This window comes from Bison bison, unplaced genomic scaffold, assembly GCF_000754665.1.
Source record: "Bison bison bison isolate TAMUID 2011002044 unplaced genomic scaffold, Bison_UMD1.0 scf7180017864326, whole genome shotgun sequence".
Taxonomy (NCBI): domain Eukaryota; kingdom Metazoa; phylum Chordata; class Mammalia; order Artiodactyla; family Bovidae; genus Bison; species Bison bison.
The window spans coordinates 5067937-5090712 of NW_011494898.1; the positions used below are offsets into that span (position 1 = coordinate 5067937).

General features: G+C 35.7%; 1 protein-coding gene across 1 annotated transcript in view; it reads right to left on the reverse strand.

The window, feature by feature from the left end:
* CAAP1 (caspase activity and apoptosis inhibitor 1) overlaps positions 1-22776 on the reverse strand; it is a 71893-nt gene that overhangs the window by 34761 nt on the left and 14356 nt on the right. Inside the window, 1 exon segment of the mRNA XM_010853323.1 lies at positions 9945-10018. Coding sequence (XP_010851625.1) covers positions 9945-10018 — 74 coding nt within the window.

Here is a 22776-nt window from a genome sequence, read left to right on the forward strand (position 1 = left end):
CTGAGCTTAAAGAGAGCCTGGTGGCTCAGTGGTAAATAACCTGCCTGCAATGCAGGAGATGCGGGTTTGATCCCAGGGTCAGCAAGATTCCCTGGAGAAGAAAATGGCAACCCACTCCAGTATTCTTACCTGGGAAATCTTATGGATAGAGGAGCCTGGCAGCCTAGTCAATGAGGTCACAAAAGAGTCAGACACAAGTTAGCAACTAAACAACAATCTTAAAGAACAAGTAGTTTGACCTAAATAAGAGCATACCATGGGTGTGAACAAGCATAAATCTCAGATTTGAACAAACTTCAAGACAGATATTAAAACTTCTAGTCACAGTGATAGATTTCCAGTCCTACTGTGAGATATGCAGGAACTAAACACATGACACAGCAACAGAGTTCTGGCTTTCAAAAGGTGACTTCTCTAAGACTACAGTACAGTAAGTTTGACTTCAATTCCCAGTAAATCTATAGATTAAGAGATTTATGAACTATGAAAAAGGTAGTGCTAATTAGTTTAGACAGACCAGGTAGCATCTGATCAGGGATCTAAATGCTCTGTGGAGACTGACATGGTTCTCTTGGGGAGGAGCGCACAGTTATAAGAAATAGCAAAAGCAAGTCCTTGACTTAAGAGTGCTTAGAGTGGAGGGGAAAATCAAGATGAAGGAAGAGAGGGAGTTAGGGGGAAGGTGACAGGTCACATCACGTGGCACTGTCCCTACCACACCATACCATATGGTACCAGCCACCAGAGAGAAGGAAGGAATTTAGATTTTATTTTGAGATGGAAAGATTTTGGAAGACTTTGAGAAGAAGAGTGACATGACCATTCTTACAGTTTAAAACAATCATGCAGACTGCTGTGTGGAAAAAAAGACTATAGGAATGCATAGACAGCAAGAGAGGGATCAGGATACTCTAAGAATCAGCACCAGAATAATGGCTAAGAAGAGGTGTTTGGATTGGCTGGATTCTGAATATTCTGAAAGCAAAGTTGACAGGTTTTGCTGATAGAAAAAAAAGGACTCATCAAGAATGAGTTCAGGATTTTCCTAGTGGTCCAGGGTTTAGAACTCTGAGCTATATTAAAAAAAGAACTCTGAGCTTCCACCACAGGGGACATGGGTTCTATTCCTGGTTGGGAAAAGAAGATCCCTCAGGCCATTTGGTGCAGCCACAAAAATATATGAGTTCAACGTTTGTGTTTTATTTGTTTGCTGCTCTGCAAGCAAACAAGGGGTGGAGGGCAAGGTAAGGATCTAGAATTTATTATGGGACATATTAATGTTTAAGATGCATATTCAACATCGAGTAAGTAAGCTGGATATACAAATGTTGGAAAGAGTTCTGAATTGAAGAAATAAATTCGTAGATGCCAGTACTAAAACTATGTAAGATCACTAGCTGGGACTGTAGAAAAAAGTACCAAGACACTCAGCCTTCAGAAGTCAAGTAGAGGGGAGTATAATGCCAAGGTGACTAAGAACAAAGACAGTGTCAGGGAACGAGAAATAATCAAAGGTGTCACACATGGCTGGTAGGTCAAGATGAGGACCCTGCAGTGACCAGAGAAATAGCTGCTGGCAAGGATTCACTAGAGAGTAGGACCCTGATGAAGAGAGTTAACAACTACAAGTCCCAGAAGGGAATGTGGCCACTATACAAATAGAGGGGCTGGTTCCAGCAACATAAAGAGTTCAAGCACTTTAATGGGAAGAAAGGGGAATACGTAAGTTCAGGTACAAACAGATATGCAAATTTAATTTACACATCTGTTTTCCTTGACTAGTTAAGTTCTTGTGAAGCCAGGCCACACTGTATTCATCTTTCTATCCCTGGTTCCCAGCACAAAACAACAATTTGTTTGTAGAAAGAAGGGATCGGCCTTAAAATTTGAAGACATGCCATTCAGGGAAATACTGAATTCACTGTCTATAACCCAAAGGACACAGAAGGACCAAGTGGATAGAAGTTACATAAAGGCAGACTATGATCCGACACAGTGACACTTTTACCCATTAGAGACAGCCAGGATGATACTAAGGGGATGCAGCAGAAAACATTAATGACATTAATAATGGTAGAAATTTTATAACAGTGGCTGATATTTATGGAACAGTTACTTTGTACAAAGCATTTCATTTCTCTAAAGCACTTCACAAGTATTAGTCCATTTCATCCTTATGCCAACGTAGTGGAACAGGCATTCATTTATTATCTGCATTTCACCAATGAGGAAACTGAGGAAAAGAGAATTGAAGTAACTTGCCCCAGTTTATACAACTTAAATGGCAGAACCAACATTCAAACCCAAGTACATTTTGAAAATCTATGCATTTAAACCTTTCGTACTGCCTCTCAGATCTTAACAAAATCAGAATGACCACAAAACCTTCACAGATTAGAATGCTGGTTCAGACAAACATATCTTCTAGATCCCTTAAACCCACCTAAATAAATATAATATGAGGGAGACAAAGACCCAAAAAGTATTTATTAAATGTGGATAGAAATTCAGAGGATAAAAAACAAGCCATAGACTGTGAGAAAATATTTACAAAACACATTTGATAAAAGACTGGTATGCAAAATATATAAAGAACTCTTAAAACTCAACTATCAAAAAACAAAGGACCAAATTTTTGAATGGGCAAAAGATGTGAAGAGACAAGTTACCAAAGAAGAGATACAGATGGCAAAGAAGCACATGAAAAGATGCTCAACATCACAGACCATTACAGCGGGCACTGCAAAGTAAAACTAGACACCCATCAGAAAGGCCAAAATCCAAAACAACGCTGCTGCTGCTGCTGCTGCTAAGTCACTTCAGTCGTGCCTGACTCTGTGCGACCCCATAGACGGCAGCCCACCAGGCTCCGCCGTCCCTGGGATTCTCCAGGCAAGAACACTGGAGTGGGCTGCCATTTCCTTCTCCAATGCATGAAAGTGGAAAGTGAAAGTGAAGTCACTCAGACGTAACCCCATGGACTGCAGCCCACCAGGCTCCTCCGTCCATGGGATTTTCCAGGCAAGAGCACTGGAGTGGGTATCCAAAACACTGGCAAGCACCAAGTGCCAGCAACGACGTGAAACATCGGGAACTCTCATTCATGGGAATGTGAAATGGTACAGAGCTTTGAAAGACAGTGTGGCTGTTTCTTACAAGACTAAATATGGCATTGACCCAGAGTTGAATACTTATGTCCACACAAAAACCTGCATACAAATGAATGTAACAGCGTTAGTCACAACTGCCAAATTTGGAAGCAAGATGTCCTTCAGTAGGTGAAAGGATAAGCAAACTGCAGTACATTCATACAATGGAAGATTATTCAGCAGTAAAAGAAATGTTATCAAATCATAAAAAGACACAGAAGAATCTCAAATGTGTACTGCTAAGTGAAAAAAGCCAATCTGCAAAAACTACATATTATATGAGCTCAGCTGAATGACATTACAGAAAAGACAAAACTACAGAGACAGTAAAAAGGTGGGTGGTTGCCAGGAGTCTAGGGGGAGAGAGAAAAAAGGAATGAACAGGTAAAACTATACTGTATGATACTATCATGGTGGATACCTTATTGTAAGTTACCAAAACTCACAGCAGGTACAGCACAAAGAATGAACCCTAAAGTAAACTATGGACTTTAGTTAGTGATAATGTATTAATATTGTGCATCAAGTGTAACAAATTTACCACACTAATGCAAGATAATATGGGAAACTGGAAGAACTGGTAAGTGGGTATACAGGAGCTCTGTAGTTTCCACTCGATTTTTTTTTATAAATCTAAAGATATTCAAAAAAATTTTTAAGTATTACCTTTCAAAAACAAAGTTTGTTAACTACAAGCTTATTATGTATCAACTATATGACACAGCAACCAAAACCGCTAATTACATCACAGGCTATGGATGCTAGGTACATAAAAAGTTCAGGACCTGCTGACAAGCCTAGTATTTACTATCTTCCCTTTGGGAGGACAGCTTTTATATAAGGAGTTACTTTTTCCAATGAACTGGATGAGAACATAATGATTGAAAAGCACAGAGGATCCAAAGGGGATTCAAACATCTGAGGAGGTTTGGCGTATGTGAACTCCAAAGCAGCTGGAGAGACATACTTCCTCACAGGGTGTCTGGGATACTATCAAACGCATCACAAGATATAATGCTTAAAATGAGATATAATGCTTTACAATTTAAAGAAACATGGGAACAAACATTTCTCTCAAAATACTGAATCCAAGTCTTCATAATTTCATTCTCAGTAAAACACACACAGAGCATGACACATCCCCAAACCTTCTCAGTTTACTTTAAAAAAAAGAAAAGAAATACAGAAAAGTCTCATATTTAAATTCAACAGGGGGCCTTCACAAGGTACAGGAAGAGTATGGGCTAATTTGCCATATAAAATGTAATTTTCACCCTTTCATTTAACTACTACTCACAGAAAGAGACAAATTAAAAAGCAGGGAGGATCATGTTTGGTGTCACTGCTGGTAATAACTTGTGAAAAAGCTCAAAGGAACGAGAAAAGAGATGTAAATTCTTAAGCCACACTGATGGTTATACCACAATCTCTTCTTACTTCACCAATCACTGAATTGGATATCATTTCCCCAGAACAATTTTGTTTTAAATCTTTAAAGAAGTTAACTCGTGTTGAGAAGCCACACTCTGTGAATACGTATTTGTTAGAGCCAGTCAAGGGGATAATCAAGGACTAGGAGGAAAGGAATTAGACTCCAACTTTGAAAACAAACCAGCAGTCCAAGTGTACACATGCTTTCTGCTTTCAACTCCCCAACAGGCTTGGAACACTTTCTTTTCAGTCTCCCCTCAGCTCTCTAACAGGCCTGCCTGCAACTGTGGTCTTCAAATGAAAAGGGTGTGCAGAGTTCATTTGCCAAACCAGGGATCTCTTCACATAAAACTTCTGGCCTATAAATGCTACTGACTGATGATCTCCATTCTCTCTTCCTTTACTAAGCAATAGAAGTCTGATGACACTTTTCTCATTGTCTTTTCAGTTTTTTGTAACTTGTACTTATTCCTCCATGGTTGTGAAGTTCTTTTCAGCTAAAATCAACCCCTTTGTTAAGTGCAAATTCATTTCTTCATTCTTTTTTATTCTAGTTCCCCTCCGTAACTACCTTCGCTTACACTAGAGCAGTATTACCTCAGAACAACAATAACAACAAAAGCAGTAAGAACAAAAATTAGCTGAGTTTTTCTATTTACTCTCACCTTAAGGATTCAAATAGTCTCATACAGTTTTTTTGTTTAGTATCTTTGCTAAACAATGGAAAAATCTCATATCACATTTAATTTTTTAGAAGTAATAAATGAACACTTATGGTCACCATCAATCCTTAATAACAGTCTGAAAGAGTTATCTCTCAACTTCATTGTTTACATAAACCTATCAGTGAAAACATTTTTAAGTACCTGTCCCACTACAGACACACAAAATTTATTTTTACTTATAAATTAATACATAATTAACATGAACTACTATAATTACTATATTTAACTGAAAAATTTTAAAGGAAGAAATGTAAATATATTCATAAAAATACATAAAAACTACATAATAGTTTTCATGTATTTATTCACTTTAAAATTTCGAGTATTTTCATTTTATATTCTCAGGCAGTGTGTATAATTATACTTTGTTGACCAGCAGTCTGAAAGGCTGAAAGTATCTAAATTTCATCACATGGGTTAACCACTGCGAACAATTTTTCCCTATTAAATTCTACTTTTCAAATTCCTGAAGCTCTCAACAAGGTAAATTCTTAAAGCTATCATTCACTAACTCCTGAATTAGAAGGCCAAAATAATTGCGTGAGGCAACTACATTAATTAAAAAAAAAAGGGACAAGACTTGCGTCTAATCATAATAAAAGTCTGTGTGCATTTTTTTGTGTGTTTGCATGTCTTTCTCTAATAGATAAGAGTAATAATTTCATTAATAAGAGTAATAATTTCATTCTCAGTAAAACACACACAGAGCATGACACATCCCAAAACCTTCTCAGTTTACTTTAAAAAAAAGAAAAGAAATACAGAAAAGTCTCATATTTAAATTCAACAGTGGGCCTTCAAAAGGTACAGGAAGAGTATGGGCTAATTGTAATGGAGAGAGAGAGACGATTGTATATCTCATTATTCTTATATTAAACAATTTAATAAAACAGTTATTAACACTCTTCACAAGTGCCAACACTGCACTAGGCACTGGTCTTTAGAAAATCTGATGGAAAGGAACTTCAAGATTAAGGTCAAACATCCAAATGTTTAAACACTACTTGAATCTTCTCTACAGCAGCACCACCAAGTGGCCATTTGTGTAACTTGTGTGAAAACACCTTCAGCAATATGGATGTATCAGAAAGCAGAATGCATTTTCTGATACATCTGACTATTTGAAATAAACAAATTGAACCAACCATATCTAATAACAACCTTATCTACTAGCCCTACTTTTATTCTCTATTAGAACAAACCTAATCAGTCTTCTACATAGCAGCCTTTCCAATATTTTAAAGGAACTACTATAAATCTCAATTCTTCTCTTCATCCTAAATATACAATTTTAACTTAGCTATTTAATCATGTAGAGTTAAAAAAAAATTCTTATAAACAACTCCCAAGAAGGAACACAAACATAAGAGCTTAATTCTTGAAGTTACAAAGGAGAATAATTTGCAAAATTACACATACTCCAGTTATAAACTTTAAAGCAACAATTTAAATTGCTTTAATATTACTGAATATCTTAAAATTTATTTATTTATAGATAAATATATGAGAGTTCATTAATATTAGCAAGGATTTGTTTTATATTTTAAAAATATTTTCAATGTATTAAATAACTTTGACACAGAAACAGAGAACAGACTCGTGGACACAGCAGGAAAAGGTGAACTTGGGGTGATTAGAGAGAGCAGCACTGAACCATACACATTGCCATATGTAAAACACACAGCTAGTGGGGAGCTCAACCTGGTGCTCTGTGACAACCTGGGGTGGGGCAGCGGCGGGGGGAGAGGGGAGCAGGGTGTGGGTCGGAGGCTCAGGAGTCAAGAGCGAGGGGATATATGTATACTTGTGCCTGATTCATGCTGTTATATGGCAGAAACCAACACAATACTGTAAAGCAATTATCCCCCAATTTTAAAAAGGCAAAAAAAGAAAGTGTAAAGCACATAAACTGAAAAATAAATATCTTTTGACAAATAGCAGTTGCATTTTTTTAACTGTAGCACAAATGACCAATTTAGAAAATTTATATAAACCATTCTTCTACCCTTTTGCTAAAAATGATTTACAACACTAATGCTAATGCTATTTTACTACAGTATCAATCAACTGGATTATATTTACATTTAAATGTTTTCTCAGTGAGGGCTGAAGTTAGTGTAGAGTCTGATACTCATCTTCAGCACAGCCAGTTTCATAAATGAATTTCCTATCAACAAGATAAATAATACCAGTACTAGACAAAGAAATGCCAATTTCAATTTACCTAATTCATAGTTACTGTTTCTCAATATTGACTATTTCAGAAGCTGAAAAAACTGAAAAGATAATTTAAATAACTTGCCAATATCATATACTATTAATAGAGCATAATAATAAGATTTATTTTGTCCTGAAAGAGCAAAGAGAAAATTCAACGCTGCTTTATATTTTGGTCTACTGAACAGTTACTTTAATACTAAGTAAGCTTCAGTGAATTTTCTTAAATGGTCAAGCCATTAAATAAAATGACAATGCATTCACAAGGAGAATTATGTTCTGTTTTTATTAACCAACTGTGAGCAAAAATAGAAAGTTAGAGATAACAATAAATCAATTTTTAAAATCTGCATATTAAAAATAGACAGTATTAGTCCATTTAGAAAAAAGGCAATCTTTACTGAGCCTACCAGCATTTCTGTTTCCTGGGGTACCTCAACTTCTTGGGTAACTCCCTGCAAGCTACTTACCCTCTGGTTCGGATTTCAGTTTTACTAACATTCGTCTGTAAGGTGTTACACATAATTGAATCTTCTAAATAATTTCTAATATACAACATTATGCAACAAAATTTAAAATTTTAACCATTTCATAGGCATTTGTCTAAACGACTTACTTTCCTGTTTTCCAAAAGGAGCTGAGAAGTAACCATTTCCTCTACATTCAGTCACAGGATGCACACGAACAGTACTGCACATGGTACTGCTGTGCTTGGATCTCCCGTCTCCTCACTCCTGCCGGCTGTCACTTACCGATGACTGTGTTCCTGACGTTTCTGATGCTGAAGTGAGAACCTACGAGTGTCTATCAAGGCTCCTGAGCATTAAAAACTGGGCTTTGTGGTATCCGGCTACTGAGTTATTTTTCTCTCCTTCTTTGCCTCCATCGCTAATTTTCAAATGACTGAAGTTACCATTAAAAAAAAAAAGAGTCACAGCAAAATAGGCTGTCAGCACCAGGAAGGAAATTCTGAAGAGAGCTCCAGGTGCTGGAACAAGGGAGCAGAAAAACCCTTAGAGCACGGCACTAGCTAATTTGTACAATGGGGTCTCCATTCCTTTTTCCCTGGGAACGAGAATCAACCTGCCCATTCTGAACTTTTCCATCCCTTATATGGCATTCTTCTCTACACAGATAATCTAGTAACAGTCTGTACACAACCTGCTGATTAAATGCAAAAACAGAAACAAAGGTAGAAACAACAGCAGTGTTGTCAAAACACACAAGGTACAAGAGTTAAATGATTATGACTACATTATATGAAAATAATGTGTGCTTAGCATGTATTTATACATGACAAATATAAAACTATGAATCTGAGTTAATGCCTGTGGGAATGCTAAAAAGAAGCAAGAATATACTGAGAAGAAATAAGAATACAAAGATATAATTTTGTCTGGCTATTGAAGAAGTTAACACAACAGGACTTCTGAAAAGCACTGGAATTCTCAAAATCATCAGAAATATATATAAATGCCAGAGAACATAAGTTAGAATTATAGAAAACTTAGATTTTGTTCTCTCTACATACAAACTGCAAGAATCACATAATTAACCAACTTGTTTTCCCCTTTCTTAATTAAGTGTTGGTAATACAGGCCATAGCTTAAAAGAAGAAATTCTGCCGGAATAAACTGATGACCTGCATCTCTCTCTACCAAGGAAGTTCTAATGACTCAAAGTTTTAGAGAAACTATTCTAAGCCATCAAAGATTAGCTGCCTATGAAATAAACAAGATAACCCTTTTGGCCGCAACAGACTCTCATGGCTCTGAAGTAATTTTATCAGGAAAATGCAAAAATATATGAGGCAGTCTTTGAGGAACTAATAAAAACTTATTTTTACATTCAATTTTCTCTACCAGGCATGAGGAAAAAGCAAACAAACAAAAAGACATCTAACAGATTAGCCCTACTGAGCTACCTACTGAGTTATTTATTTGTTGAATAAATAATAACAAATACCATTTTACTTGGGTTACAAAAGTTACTGATTTGTAGAAAACAATACATAAGGAAGAAAGTAAACAACAACAAAACATCAAGCAAAAAAAGAGAGAGAGAAAAATAATCCTATAAAATTGTTTTCCTCCACATAAAACCCACAGTTATCCAGTCAATATATCTACAGTATCCTGCAGCTAAGAGTATATAATAGATGATTGAATTAAAACTTTTCAAAATGATACCTTGGTGGTGGCGTTTGTAACCATATATTACTAAGGCAGAACTACTCCAATACCTGAAGGAGTCATGAAATAAAGGATGTATTCCTGACTCTTGACCTCAGACCAAATAAATTATTTTCTTTCCCTATTTATAAAACGAGGGAAAACTCGAAGACTATGAAAATTTATTATTGGTAAAATGCTTATAATTTTCAGGCAAATGTTTCAGAAAAAGTCAAGTATGTGATCCATACCTTGTTTTAATTCCAAACCTTCAGGTTGCTTGTTCTCTCTCAGAGATGAAGTAGAATCTACACAGCTGTCTTGTCTGAGGAATGAAAGTAAACAAGAACAAGTTTTTAAACAATATTCAAGGTCCTAGAATTAAGTTATACACTTGAAAAGACACAATGAATCCTTCTCAGTCCCCAGGGTACCATTCAGTACACTCTGGAGACAGAAACATGTATACAAGTGTCAGAAGTAGCGGCTACAAACTACTAGAATTTAAGTAGTACACTTCTTTGTAAAATCAAAGAGCAAACCTGGAAAGAATACCAAGGTTTTCTCCTTTCCAATACTCTGCAGGGTAGCTAATGGGAGAAATCCTAACTCACAGAAGAATCCAGTAATTTTTCAAGTTCAACTGTTAAATTTAATGGGCACTTTGGCATTCAAATCATTTTAGAGTCATCTAATTTCATACCTCAAATGTTTTGATGTTTACAGATGTGGGAAATACATATTTTATTTGTAATATACATATATAATCAAAGTAAATAGATTACGTTTAAGATGCCACTAAAAGTTCTTGATCCACTATGTTCTGCAAAAGAGCTCAACTATTTCTTTCTCTTAGAGAGCACTGTGCCATCTTTATACTGATGTTACAAATACTTTTCAGAAAGTCAAGAAATTAACTATTATGAATACTCAAAATGACTATTTTCTTTAAAATATGTGTCTATCACCTTCTGAGAATTTTTATACACACTCTAAGACTAACAAACTAAAAATATCTAGGAAAGTTACCTATTCACAAAACTTTATATTCACTTAATAATAAATTCCTCAAATAACTGAAGGATAAAGATGAAATTATTTCTTTGAGAAGTTTACAATTTTCTTTCCAGCCAACACATTTGGCTCTTTTAAGTTTGTTTTGTATTGAAATTTTACTAATACAAGTACAAACTCAAATAGAGATTATAAAAATATTTTAATTTGGTGTTAATTGTGACATGTTAGAGATTTAATATTGAGATATCTCAATTTTTTTTTATTTCTTTTAGTCTAATGTCAATTTTATTCTTTCACCAGAATGACTAGCAGATCCCAAAGAGATCAACAAGACTCCCTGGCAGTTTAGCGACAGATTAAATGCCAATACACTACATTAAAAGCTTTGCAAAAATAAAGTTAAAATATGCCACCTTAAGTCTTATGTCACATTAAATTTCATCTACTGGTGAAGAAAGCTGAGCACCGAAGAACTGATGCTTTTGAACTGTGGTGTTGGAGAAGACTCTTGAGAGTCCCTTGGACTGCAAGGAGATCCAACCAGTCTATTCTGAAGGAGATCAGCCCTAGGATTTCTTTGGAAGGAATGATGCTAAAGCTGGAACTCCAGTACTTTGGCCACCTCATGCGAAGAGTTGACTCATTGGAAAAGACTCTGATGCTGGGAGGGATTGGGGGCAGGAGGAAAAGGGGATGACAGATGATGAGATGGCTGGATGGCATCACTGACTCGATGGATGTGAGCTTGAGTGAACTCTGGGAGTTGGTGATGGACAGGGAGGCCTGGCCTGTTGTGATTCATGGGGTCGCAAAGAGTCGGACACGACTGAGCGACTGGATTGAACTGAACTGGGAACCTTATTTCTAAGTATATTCCTTTAGAGAAAATGTTTGTTTGCTCTTAAACTTGAATGGCATTTATTTCTCTTCCAAACACATACACCTAATTTTTTAAAAATGACTTTAACAAAAACATAAAGTAACATCACCATTAAAAGGATCTTAGGTAAACACAAGACCTTAATAGACAGAACATGACTCATGTAGCTAGAGGAGCTACCCCAGGCCCAAGGTCAGGGGCAGCAGCCGAGAGGAGCTACCACACGCCTGAGGTCAGGGGTAGCGGCCGAGAGGAGCAACCCCAAGTCCAAGAAGTGGCGGCTGCGCAGGCGCTGGAGGGCCAAGAGAAGCTACTCCACGTTCAAGGTCAGGAGGGGCAGCCAGTGAGGAGATATCCCTCATCCAAGGATAGGAGCAGCGGCTGCGCTTTGCTGGAGCAGCCGTGAAGAGATATCCCATGTCCAAGGTAAGAGAAACCCAAGTAAGACGGTAGGTGTTGCAAGAGGGCATCAGAGGGCAGACACACTGAAACCATACTCACAGAAAACTAGCCAATCTGATCACGCTGCCCACAGCCTTGTCTAACTCAATGAAACTAAGCCATGCCGTATGGGGCCACTCAAGATGGGTGGGTCATGGTGGAGAGGTCTGACAGAATGTGGTCCACTGGAGAAGGGAATGGCAAACCACTTCAGTATTCTTGCCTTGAGAACCCCATGAACAGTATGAAAAGGCAAAATGATAGGATACTGAAAGAGGAACTCCCCAGGTCAGTAGGTGCCCGATGTGCTACTTGAGATCATTGGAGAAATAACTCCAGAAAGAATGAAGGGATGGAGCCAAAGCAAAAACTATACCCAGTTGTGGATGTGACTGGTGATAGAAGCAAGTCCGATGCTGTGAGCAATATTGCATAGGGACCTGGAATGTTAGGTCCATGAATCAAGGCAAATTGGAAGCGGTCAAAATTACAGCTGAGAATATATAATCTGTATCATGAGGAATCATCAGACAAAGCCAAAGTGGGAATGAGTACTATTCTATTAAAAGTGGGGAAGGAAGTTAAAGTCAATGTTATAAAATACAAAGTTGGCTGTGGAAATATTCCAGGTTAAAGGAAGCTAAAGAGTAGTGACAATTAAATGTTACAACTGATGTGAGGCTCCTCAACTAAAGTGGAAAAACATTATAAAGCATATTATTGAGTCAAGAGACAAATGGAAATACTGATGGCAGATTCGACAAAACTATTTTATCAATGTTAAATTTACTAAAGCTGAATTTACTAAAGTTAACAATGTATTGTGGTTATATGAAAAAGAATATCACTATTCTTAGGAAAAAATGCAATGTAGTACTTAGAGGTAAAATGTTATGATGTATGTTACTCAGCTTTAAATGTTTCAGAAGGAAATACACAAGTATATAAACAGAGTATGTGCAATGGGATAAAATATTAATAACAGATAAATCTAGGTAAAGCATACATGTATACTTCTTATATTATTCTTATTCCTGAAACATTTTAATAACTCTTAAGTTTTTCCAAGTAAAAATTAATAAAGCAATGAAACTATTTTATGAATTATTTTAATTTCATTTTTTATTTTCTCTGTGAAAGCTCCTTGAATCACCTCCAGATAAAACTAGAACCCTCTATAAAGACTATCTGCTGTCATAAACAATTTCTTTTACTGCCTGAAGTGAACTTTTATAATGTTCTTTTTTTCTTGAGTTGGATTTGATCTGGCTGTTGAAGAAAAGTCACCAAAAAAAACACAAAACTGCAGACAGTAGAGGCAGCACACCGCCTTGTGGCTGAAAAATGAAAAGCTAGAGGCTTTTACATCAGTATCACCCGAAGCTGAAAACAATTCCAGACACAGATTTACAACTAAAACTCCCATATACATTCAGAGTTCTGTAATACAATTTAAAGATTTTCACTAAAGAATATAAAAGGCAAGATAGAAACAAAATAGGAAATGTCTTAAAGTATAAGAAAATTTTGTGTTCATACATCTTATTTCCAGCTTTAGGAAAATAAAAAATGTCACCCCCAGATGATAAAAGATATAAGTATCAGAGGTAGGAAAACTAGAGGAATTCCAATGTATATTTAAATGATATTTAAATATTTCTATCAAACACTTTAAAACCATGTCAGAATTTTCTAACAACTGGAGAGAGAAGAGGTAAAGGAGGGAGGGAAGGAACACATGGTTGGTGTGAGTTTAAGAATCTCACAATGCTTCTTGTACTCTTTTCCATAAAGAAAAAAGAAAGGAAGTTTTAATTCTCCCACTTCTCTTCTACCATCTGCAGTGCTCCTTAAAACAGCTTAATTTACAGTCTTGGCTCTGAATTATAAGGGAGCCCTATGTCTATACTTGGGATTTAAGTTCTCAAACCAACATCAGTCCACCTTTCTTTCTTTTACCTCCAATACAGTTCTAGGCAGGATTCTTTCTTGTAACTCGAATGAGTTTGCTTTTAAATCAGAGTAATACACTGGGGAGATCTGCACAACTTAACCAAAAAGAACCACACGTGTGAATTACTAAGGTTTATATTTCTAAAAGAAAAAAAATCAATTTCCTGTCCAAAAGAAAAATATTGGGAAGAGACCTCAACAGAAGGATAAACAAAGAGAATCGGATCAGGATTCTTCCTGTTCTGGCAAAAATCAACTATCAATCAGGCCAACTAGCCTAGCAATAGGTATAACCCTTGGTTCTTTCCACTCTCCTAGGAGTAAAATATAGAGGCTGAAAGAAGCCAGTCTACCAACTTATGAGTTCTGTACTATTAAAAATGAGACACAGGCAGAAACTAGAGTATCCAAAACAATTTTGAAAAAGAGTAACAAAGTTTAAGGATGCACACTATCACATTCAAGACTAAAAGGCTGCAGTGACTAGGACAGTAATGGTATTAGAGAAAGGATAAACACCTAGATTAACAAAACAGAAGAGAGTCCAGAAACAGACCTAACACATATATATATGGTCAATAGTTGAAAATAACATAAATGTATACCATAGCTCTAAGTCAGAAGTCTGGGCGGGGTCTCACTGCACTAAAATCAAAGTCCCTACAAACTGCCTTCCTTTCTGGAGGCTCTAGGGGAGAATTCATTCCCTGCTCATTTGGGCTGTCAGTTCCCTGATATGCTAGGACCAAAGTCCCTGCTGCCTTGCTGGTTGCCAGCTCCCTGTCAAGGTCCTCTCATGGCACATCTCTTTGACCTACTCTTCTTTCCCTTTAAATTATTCAATGTGAAGAGAACTGAGATAATCTGCATAATTCAGAATAATCTCCCCACCTCAAAAGTCCTTAACCTTAACCAAATCTGCAAAATCCCTTTTGTCAGTATACAAAAGTAAGACATTCTCAGGTTCTAGAGACCACAGAGTCATTTTTCTACCTACTATATGGCCTCAGCTGGAGAAAGGATAACAAACTATCGTACATCCACACAGTGGAATACCAACTACTCATCCAGGAAAAGGAAGGGACTACTGATACACACAGCAACATGAACAGATCTCACTTGCATTATGCTGAGTAAAAGAAGCCAGGCTCAAAAGGCTATATACTGTACTGAGCTATATGACATTCTGGAAAAAGAAATAGTATAAGGACAAAAATCAGATCAATGGTTGTCAAGGGCTGGAGACAGGAGAACGAGTAGACTATGAAGAGCCATGGGAGAAATTCTGAGTGTGATGGAAGGGGTCTTATTGTGGCTGCGATGGTAGATAAATGTCCAAACCCACATAACTATATAATCTTTTTATAAAAATGAATTTTGTTCTAAATTACACTTTTAATATTTTTCAAATTGGGGTACTGCCAAGTCTTAGAACAAGTTCACAAAAAGGAAATCACATAGTGCTCAAATGTAACCCTCGAACACCATGGAATGCAGCAAAACTATTTTTCTCAAAGGGCTTTTTCCAAACAGCAAATTAATCCATACCTCTAACGTTTCCCTCAGCAAGCTCATTACTCAAGATAGCAAAATTCAACCCTTGTTGCCATTTCCATTCCCCAAATAATGTAATTCTAAAAATCAGTTACCATATTCCAGTTTCTCTGATCCATGATTCTTTAAGAATTTGTTCTATAAATTGCCTCTCTACAATTATAAGTTTTTGTAAATAAGGCAATTCTCTAAGTGGGGGGCTCTATTCTATACAAAAGTGACTAAAGGAAACAGAGGTTCTCCTCTTTCTTCTATCCCTATACACCTGCTTTCAAGCCTTTCCAGTTTTAAGTTGAATGAGATCACTTTGTAAGTGCTTTATTTAAAGGGGTACAAGTAGGATATGCAAACATTCTACTAACGTTAAACTTGGAGTCCTATCCAAGTTTTAAGTTGCAATATTGTCAATGATTAGTGGCATTTTCTGTGAAGGTTTTCTGAAAAATTTATCCTATTATTTTGATAGCCTGCCTAAGGATCACAGCCTAATAGCAACTTAAAAGGACATAAGGACATAATTAGGATACAGGTAATCAATGCTCTTTAGAATACATACTGAGTTTAAAATAACTGAGCATAATGATGGGTATAAAGAAAACAAAAACCTGAACTGTACAAATAAATAAATAAATAACTGAGCATAGAGTAATGGCAATCTAACAAATTGATTATATTTGTGGGTAAAAAAAAAATCCTTCTATGCTTTAAAATATGTATACAATAGTTTCTCTTAAACTATTTTTTTAATAAATGAAAAAGTTAGAAACTTGTTAAGTAATAAATTGTTTTTTAAAAAGGCAGTAACAGTAAAAAATAATAATTAAAAATAACGATGAGTTATTTTGCTTTCTTTAGGGTTTCATAAAAAGAATTTGGGGAAGGGAATCCCCAATACTCATCAATGTAAAGTGGAATTTTAAGAATAGTGATTGTTACAAATTCAAAGTTAAAATTCTAGAGCAAATACAGCAACATTTTTCACTGCTTCTCAACAAGTACTATTCTAAGCACTTTACAATTTTTTTCTGATTTAATCATCATCACAATCATATGAGTAGGTACTGATGTTACTTCTATATGTCCAAACAAAGTAATTCAGGCCCAGAAAGGTTAAGTAACTTGCCAAAAGTCAGAGATACAGTAAGCTGTGGAGGTCTGCTGTTAAAAATGCAGGTTTAGTTTAACTCGAGAACCTTCATTTTTTACATTTATGCAGACTTTCTCCTACGTAAAGATATAGTTCTCCAAGTGGTAATACTAAAAATTTTAAGTAGTCATTATCTATATTTCAAAGTACCAAGTCAGTTTGCATTCAAAATTTGACCCCAAGCCTCACAGGAAAATACTTATTTCTACTGGCAAAACTAAGATATGCTATTAAACCAAGATGGAATTATTATTTTACAGTGGAAATTCTCAATGAAAAGACAGACAAGAGCAATAACAACCGGTAACCAAGAATAAATCCCTAATGAATCAAAGATTTCAATATTTTAAAAAACCATAAAGTACCAGAAGAAAGTATGAAAAATACTTTTTATAATTTCAGAACGGAGAAGGCCTTTTCTAAATATAAAACCTGAAAACCATAAAAGCTTGATAAAATCAGACTATATAAACCTGAAATACTTATACATGTGCAAAAACAAATAAATAAAAGCTATAATCAAAGTAAAGCAACAAAAAAAAAAAAAAAAATGCAACCCATATCACAAACAATGGACTATTAAAAAAGACCAAAACCCTCTACCCACATACACACAAAAGGTAAAAAAAATGACAAAGAGCTCGGAGGAAAAGGAAGTTCAAACAGCTCTGTAACATACAGAAAGACAGTCAATTTCACTCACAGTAAGAGATAGCTTCATTGGTAAAGAATCAGCCTGCAATGCAGGAGACCTGGGTTCAATTCCTGGGTCAGGAAGATCCCCTGGAGAAGGGACAGGCTACCCACTCCAGTATTCTTGGACTTCCCTTGTGGCTCAGCTGGTAAAGAATCTGCCCGCAATGTGGGACACTGGGGTTCGATCCCTGGGTTGGGAAAAGCCCCTGGAGAAGGGAAAGGTTACCCACTCCAGTATTTTGGCCTGGAGAATTCCATGGACTGTATAGTAGTCCATGGGGTCATTAAGAGTCGGACACAACTGAGTGACTTTCACTTCACTTCTCACTTCACTTTATGAGATTATAGATAAAAATTCCCAGTGCAGAGTTGGTGGTATATTGGTGAGAATTTTACCTAACAGATGAACAACCATCAAAATGTCAGATAATATCATATTAGCTAAAGTATACGAAAACATATACTCCACATTTGTAGGGACAGGTAGAAATCAGTTTAAACTCTGTGAAAGTCAATTATGGCAGTTACCTCTTAAAGTTTCAAATGCCCAAACATCTAATCCAACAATTAATTTACAGGTATTTATATAATCACTGAAAAACATGATTACTTACGTACAGATATATTCATACCATATGAAGTAACAAAAGACAGTAAACATTTAAATGTCCACTGACAAACTTTTGCTATATCCAACGATGGAATAGTACACAGATACATGTGTGTATACATGTATATATGTATATACGTGTATGTATACATACACACACACACATACGTACAGGAAGCCTTATATGCACCAAGTAAAACAAAATCCAAGAAAAGACATACTATTAAATGGAAAAGATTTAATGAAAAAAGGTACAGAGCAATTTGCACAGTATGCTACAATTTATGTGAGAAGAAAAAATATATATACACTTATACATTTGTAAATGTACAGAACATCTTGGGGAGGATATACAAGAAACTGGTTTATTGTGGCTGCCTATAGGAAGGCATTCAGAATGGGAAACAGGAAAAAGACTGAGACTAATTTTCACTGAATACTTTTAAAAATTATACTATGTACATGTGCATGTATTTACCATTCGAATAAACAAGCTGTTAAATTACAGACACAAGACACATGGCTATGTGGGAAAAAGTCCTTATTCTCTGAAATTTCAAACATAAACATTTAGAATCAATTTACTTTACAGTACTTCAAGAAAACAGATGAAACAAATATGAAAAGTGGTAATAATTGTTATATCTAGGCAATAGTTATTCATTATACTAGTCTCTCTACTTTTCTAGATAGATGACACTTTTCATAATAAAAGAGTAAAAATAATCTAATACAGTGAAATCACTTTTTTCTAACTCAGGTGGTATCACTTTACTGGAAAAGAAAAAATTTACACAGGGAAACACTTAAAAGTTATATATATAATTTAAGCATCTTAGGTTAACATAAAACAGGAATGCATCTTCATTCACCGATCTTTGGAAAGAATCCACAGAAAAGAGTTCAGGCTCATCCTACTCACATAAGCCATTGTCTACATCTCTACTTTTGGCTTAGTTAAAACAGAAAACTCTGAATGCAGAAAAAGATAACCCTTTATATATATATATACACACATACACACAATGCCACCCAAACTTTTACTGCTGTTATCCCACAGCTAACAACAACTGTACTTTGAGTTTTTCCAAAGCATTCAATGTGATCAACTGATCTTTTCATACTGCTATTTCGTCAGTTTTTATATTTAACCATATTATAAAATTACAGTAATTGTATTGGAAATAAATACGAGTGACCCTTGGTAAGTAAAACCTTCAAATGGTGGGAAAAGTGCACTGGCATAAAGAACAGGAATTAACAAACCAGTTTAGTGCACTGAACGTAAGTGGATTTATTTTTCAAGTGAATGGAAAAGACAATTAATACAAACAATTAGGTAAGTGATTAAGAAAATCTTAAATTTTTTAAAAAAGTGATAAGGAAAAGAGCAGAGAATAGAAAACTACTTGCTTACATCTAATCCAGTGCTTGAGCAGCAAGATGAGGCACTAAAATGACTGATGAAAAAACAACAGATATAGTTTAAAAATTAGGTTTCTGTAACACAAAGAATACAATTTTTTTGTGTGTAGACAGTTACAAAATCAGAAATGCTTCCAAAGACCCTCAAAATTCCCCAATGGAAAACACAGTTACAATTCAGGCTTATCTAAGACCTCTGAGAAGCTCAGGCCTTCCTATTCCAAGGAATATATATAAAGGTTTCAGAGAGGTGTCCATCTGCTAAATATTTAAAAAGAACTGGGTCAAGATTTGCTTCAAAGTTATCAAGTTGGCAGAAGTTGAAAGGAGGAGGTTTCCAATAATATGGGAGGGAACATACTGAATAATAAGTATTCAAGGTAGAGTTAAATAAACAAATAAATAGTTAAACAAGCATTACAAAACAACTTCATACATTCCAGAGTGGGTTATGTGAGTTTGATGAATCACAGGTCAATTTCTGAAGGTATTATTCCTAATAAGGCTTGGTCTTGGGTTTACTTGATGCCTTTTTTGTATCCATTGATAAAAATGCTCACTTAATCACATACTGTAGATTCATGCTGCCCATTAATTCAATGTTCCAAAGCGCTGTGGGCTTCCTTGGTGGCTCAGACAGTAAAGAATCTGCCTGCAATGTGGGAGACCTGGGTTCGATCTCTGGGTTGGGAAGATCCCCTGGAGAAAGGAAAGACTACACACTCCAGTATTCTGGCCTGGAGAATTCCATGGACTGTATAGTCCATCGGGTAACAAAGAGCTGGACATGACTGAGCCACTTTCACTTTCAGAGCACTATAAACTTTATTCAAATACTTTATCCCATTGAAGCTTAATAACAGTTTATGAAGCAATAGTCTTTTATTCCCAGTAAGTTCAGTTTTATTGACACTTATTGAGAGTCAGTATTTGGCTGAGTACTCCTGCCCCTTGGAAAGTTACTCATACATACATATTCAAGGAATATAAGTGACTTGAATTGGAACAAATTGAACTCTGAGTACTCTAATGACAGTGAGCTGAACCCACAAGACAGCTATACTTCATCAGAAAGGGCATGGATGCTTTCCCCTTACCAAAAACAGAAGAGAAATGAATGTTTTTTTTAATTCAACCAACAAACAGCATCAGAGTTCTACCACATATCACTACAGGTCCACAATACAAGAGTGGTCCTAAACACAACCCTACTTGTTGTTCAAATTATATGTATAATGGAAAATCTCCTATCCTATCCCTGGTAGCTCAGACAGTAAAGCGTCTGCCTACAATGCAGGAGACCAGGGTTCGATCCCTGGGTCGGGAAGATCCGCTGGAGAAGGCAATGGCAACCCACTCCAGTATTCATGCCTGGAAAATCCCATGGGCCAAGGAGCCTGGTAAGCTACAGTCCATGAGGTCGCAAGGAGTCGGACACGACTGAGCGACTTCATTTCATTTTCAAGACCTGTTTAGGAGTATCCTATTTTTTCAAAAAGTTAAGTATCCAGAATTAGAATTCAGTAGCTGAAGTTTAGAATATGCCCATCCTCTGCTAAGGAGCAGTGACTAGAGTTCCAGAACACTCCTCGCAAATCTGCTCTGCAGTATACCTTAAGTTTGAGAAGCTGGGTTTTTAAACTTCTCTGCCTTTCAGAACTGGGATAGCATCTCAACACTGCTTATTACCCATAGAGAAATACAGCTTCATTTCCACTGACATTTCCCTCAATATCATTCACTGAAAGCGTATTAATTTAAAATTCATAAAAGTATTTATGAGAACAATACTAGAACATTGCTAAGAATTCCCTAAAGTGCTTGTATTTTTATTTTTATGTGAAACCACAATCAGCAGCAGCAGCAGCAGAGCTACAATAAAGCTTCTTTTCCAAATGAAGACAGCACTCTGCGTGCAGGCATATTATCTTATTTACTTAAAACAGATGTTCTTGGTAAGCAACTTACAATTGGTAGCATGTGCAACTCTTGTCACAATATCTAAGTTTTAAAACACTGCAAAATTATACATGCTAAGGTTTTACACCATCTCAATACGACATAAAATTGCCCACTTATTCACCTAAGGTGAACAAAAGTGACAATCTCAACCCTCACCTTTCTAAAAATGAAGATATTTAGAAACTATGACTGTCCTATCTTCATAGTTACTACATCTCATTTCTATTAAAATTGTTATAAGTTAACACTCACTAATTTCAAGTTTTAAAGTAGTGCATTGTCAAAAATTTCTTATAACTACTATTTGTTATACTTTTGAAAGTAAAAAAGAACTATTATAAAAAAAAAAGAAAGAGAACTATTGTAAACTATGTATGAGTAAGCAATCAAAATCTCAAAAAGCAGCAGAAATCAAAAGAGTTTGGAGGAAAAAAACATGTATTTGAAAGCTGATCTTAGAATATAACAAACATACAAAGCTGTTTGTTTTATAAACATATGAATCATATAAAACTGAAAATCTCATTTTAAATTTTTTTAAATTGTGCAAAAACATCTGTGTATACTGAATTTTCAAACTTTAATGGTTTATGAGAAAATTCACATAAAGCATATTAAATACCATATATATATACATATATATACATACACCTCATACTTAAAGTTGTCATTTTACAGCTTCTTAGACAGTCCTAAGAATCCTTAATACTATCTCCTTTGCCATAAGCATGATAACAAAAGCACATAAGTTACTCATTAAAAGAAAATACCAAAATTTCCATGCGCTTTTAATAATAAAGACTGCTTTATCCAGATCTATTTAAAGTTCTTTGTGTTCATCAAAACAGGGATAAAGAGGTAAAGGTATGTGTCCCAGGTGATAAGACCCTGAAAAACTGACAGAACTGGTTCCAAGGCAAACCTTTGGCCTTTATGCATTTTCCCTTGAACCAGAGCTTCCTTTTCTAGACATTCTGTCCTTTAAACTTACAGGCAAATGTAGTACTATGTGGCACAGTGAAACATACACATGCCACACAAAAAGAGAGTACCTACGTTCAGCTCTAAGTTTTTTTTGTTTTTTTTTTTTTTGCTCCCCTCAGGAAAAGTTGATCTGACTTTTGAGCAATTCAAAAATCCAAATTTTGGTTAACTATCACCTGATTTTTAAATGCTGGAAACCATTTGAAACTTTAAATATTTAAATTTTGAGTAAACTATCTCTATGACTATAGGCAACAATCTGTAACTCTGGCTTTATGTCAAGTACCTTGCATTAGTTTTCTATTGCCTCTGTTACAAATTACAGAGGCAATAGTGGCTTAACACAACATACCTTACATTACTCATAGTTCTGGAGGTCAGAAATCCCAAGTGAGTCTTGGGACACTACCATCA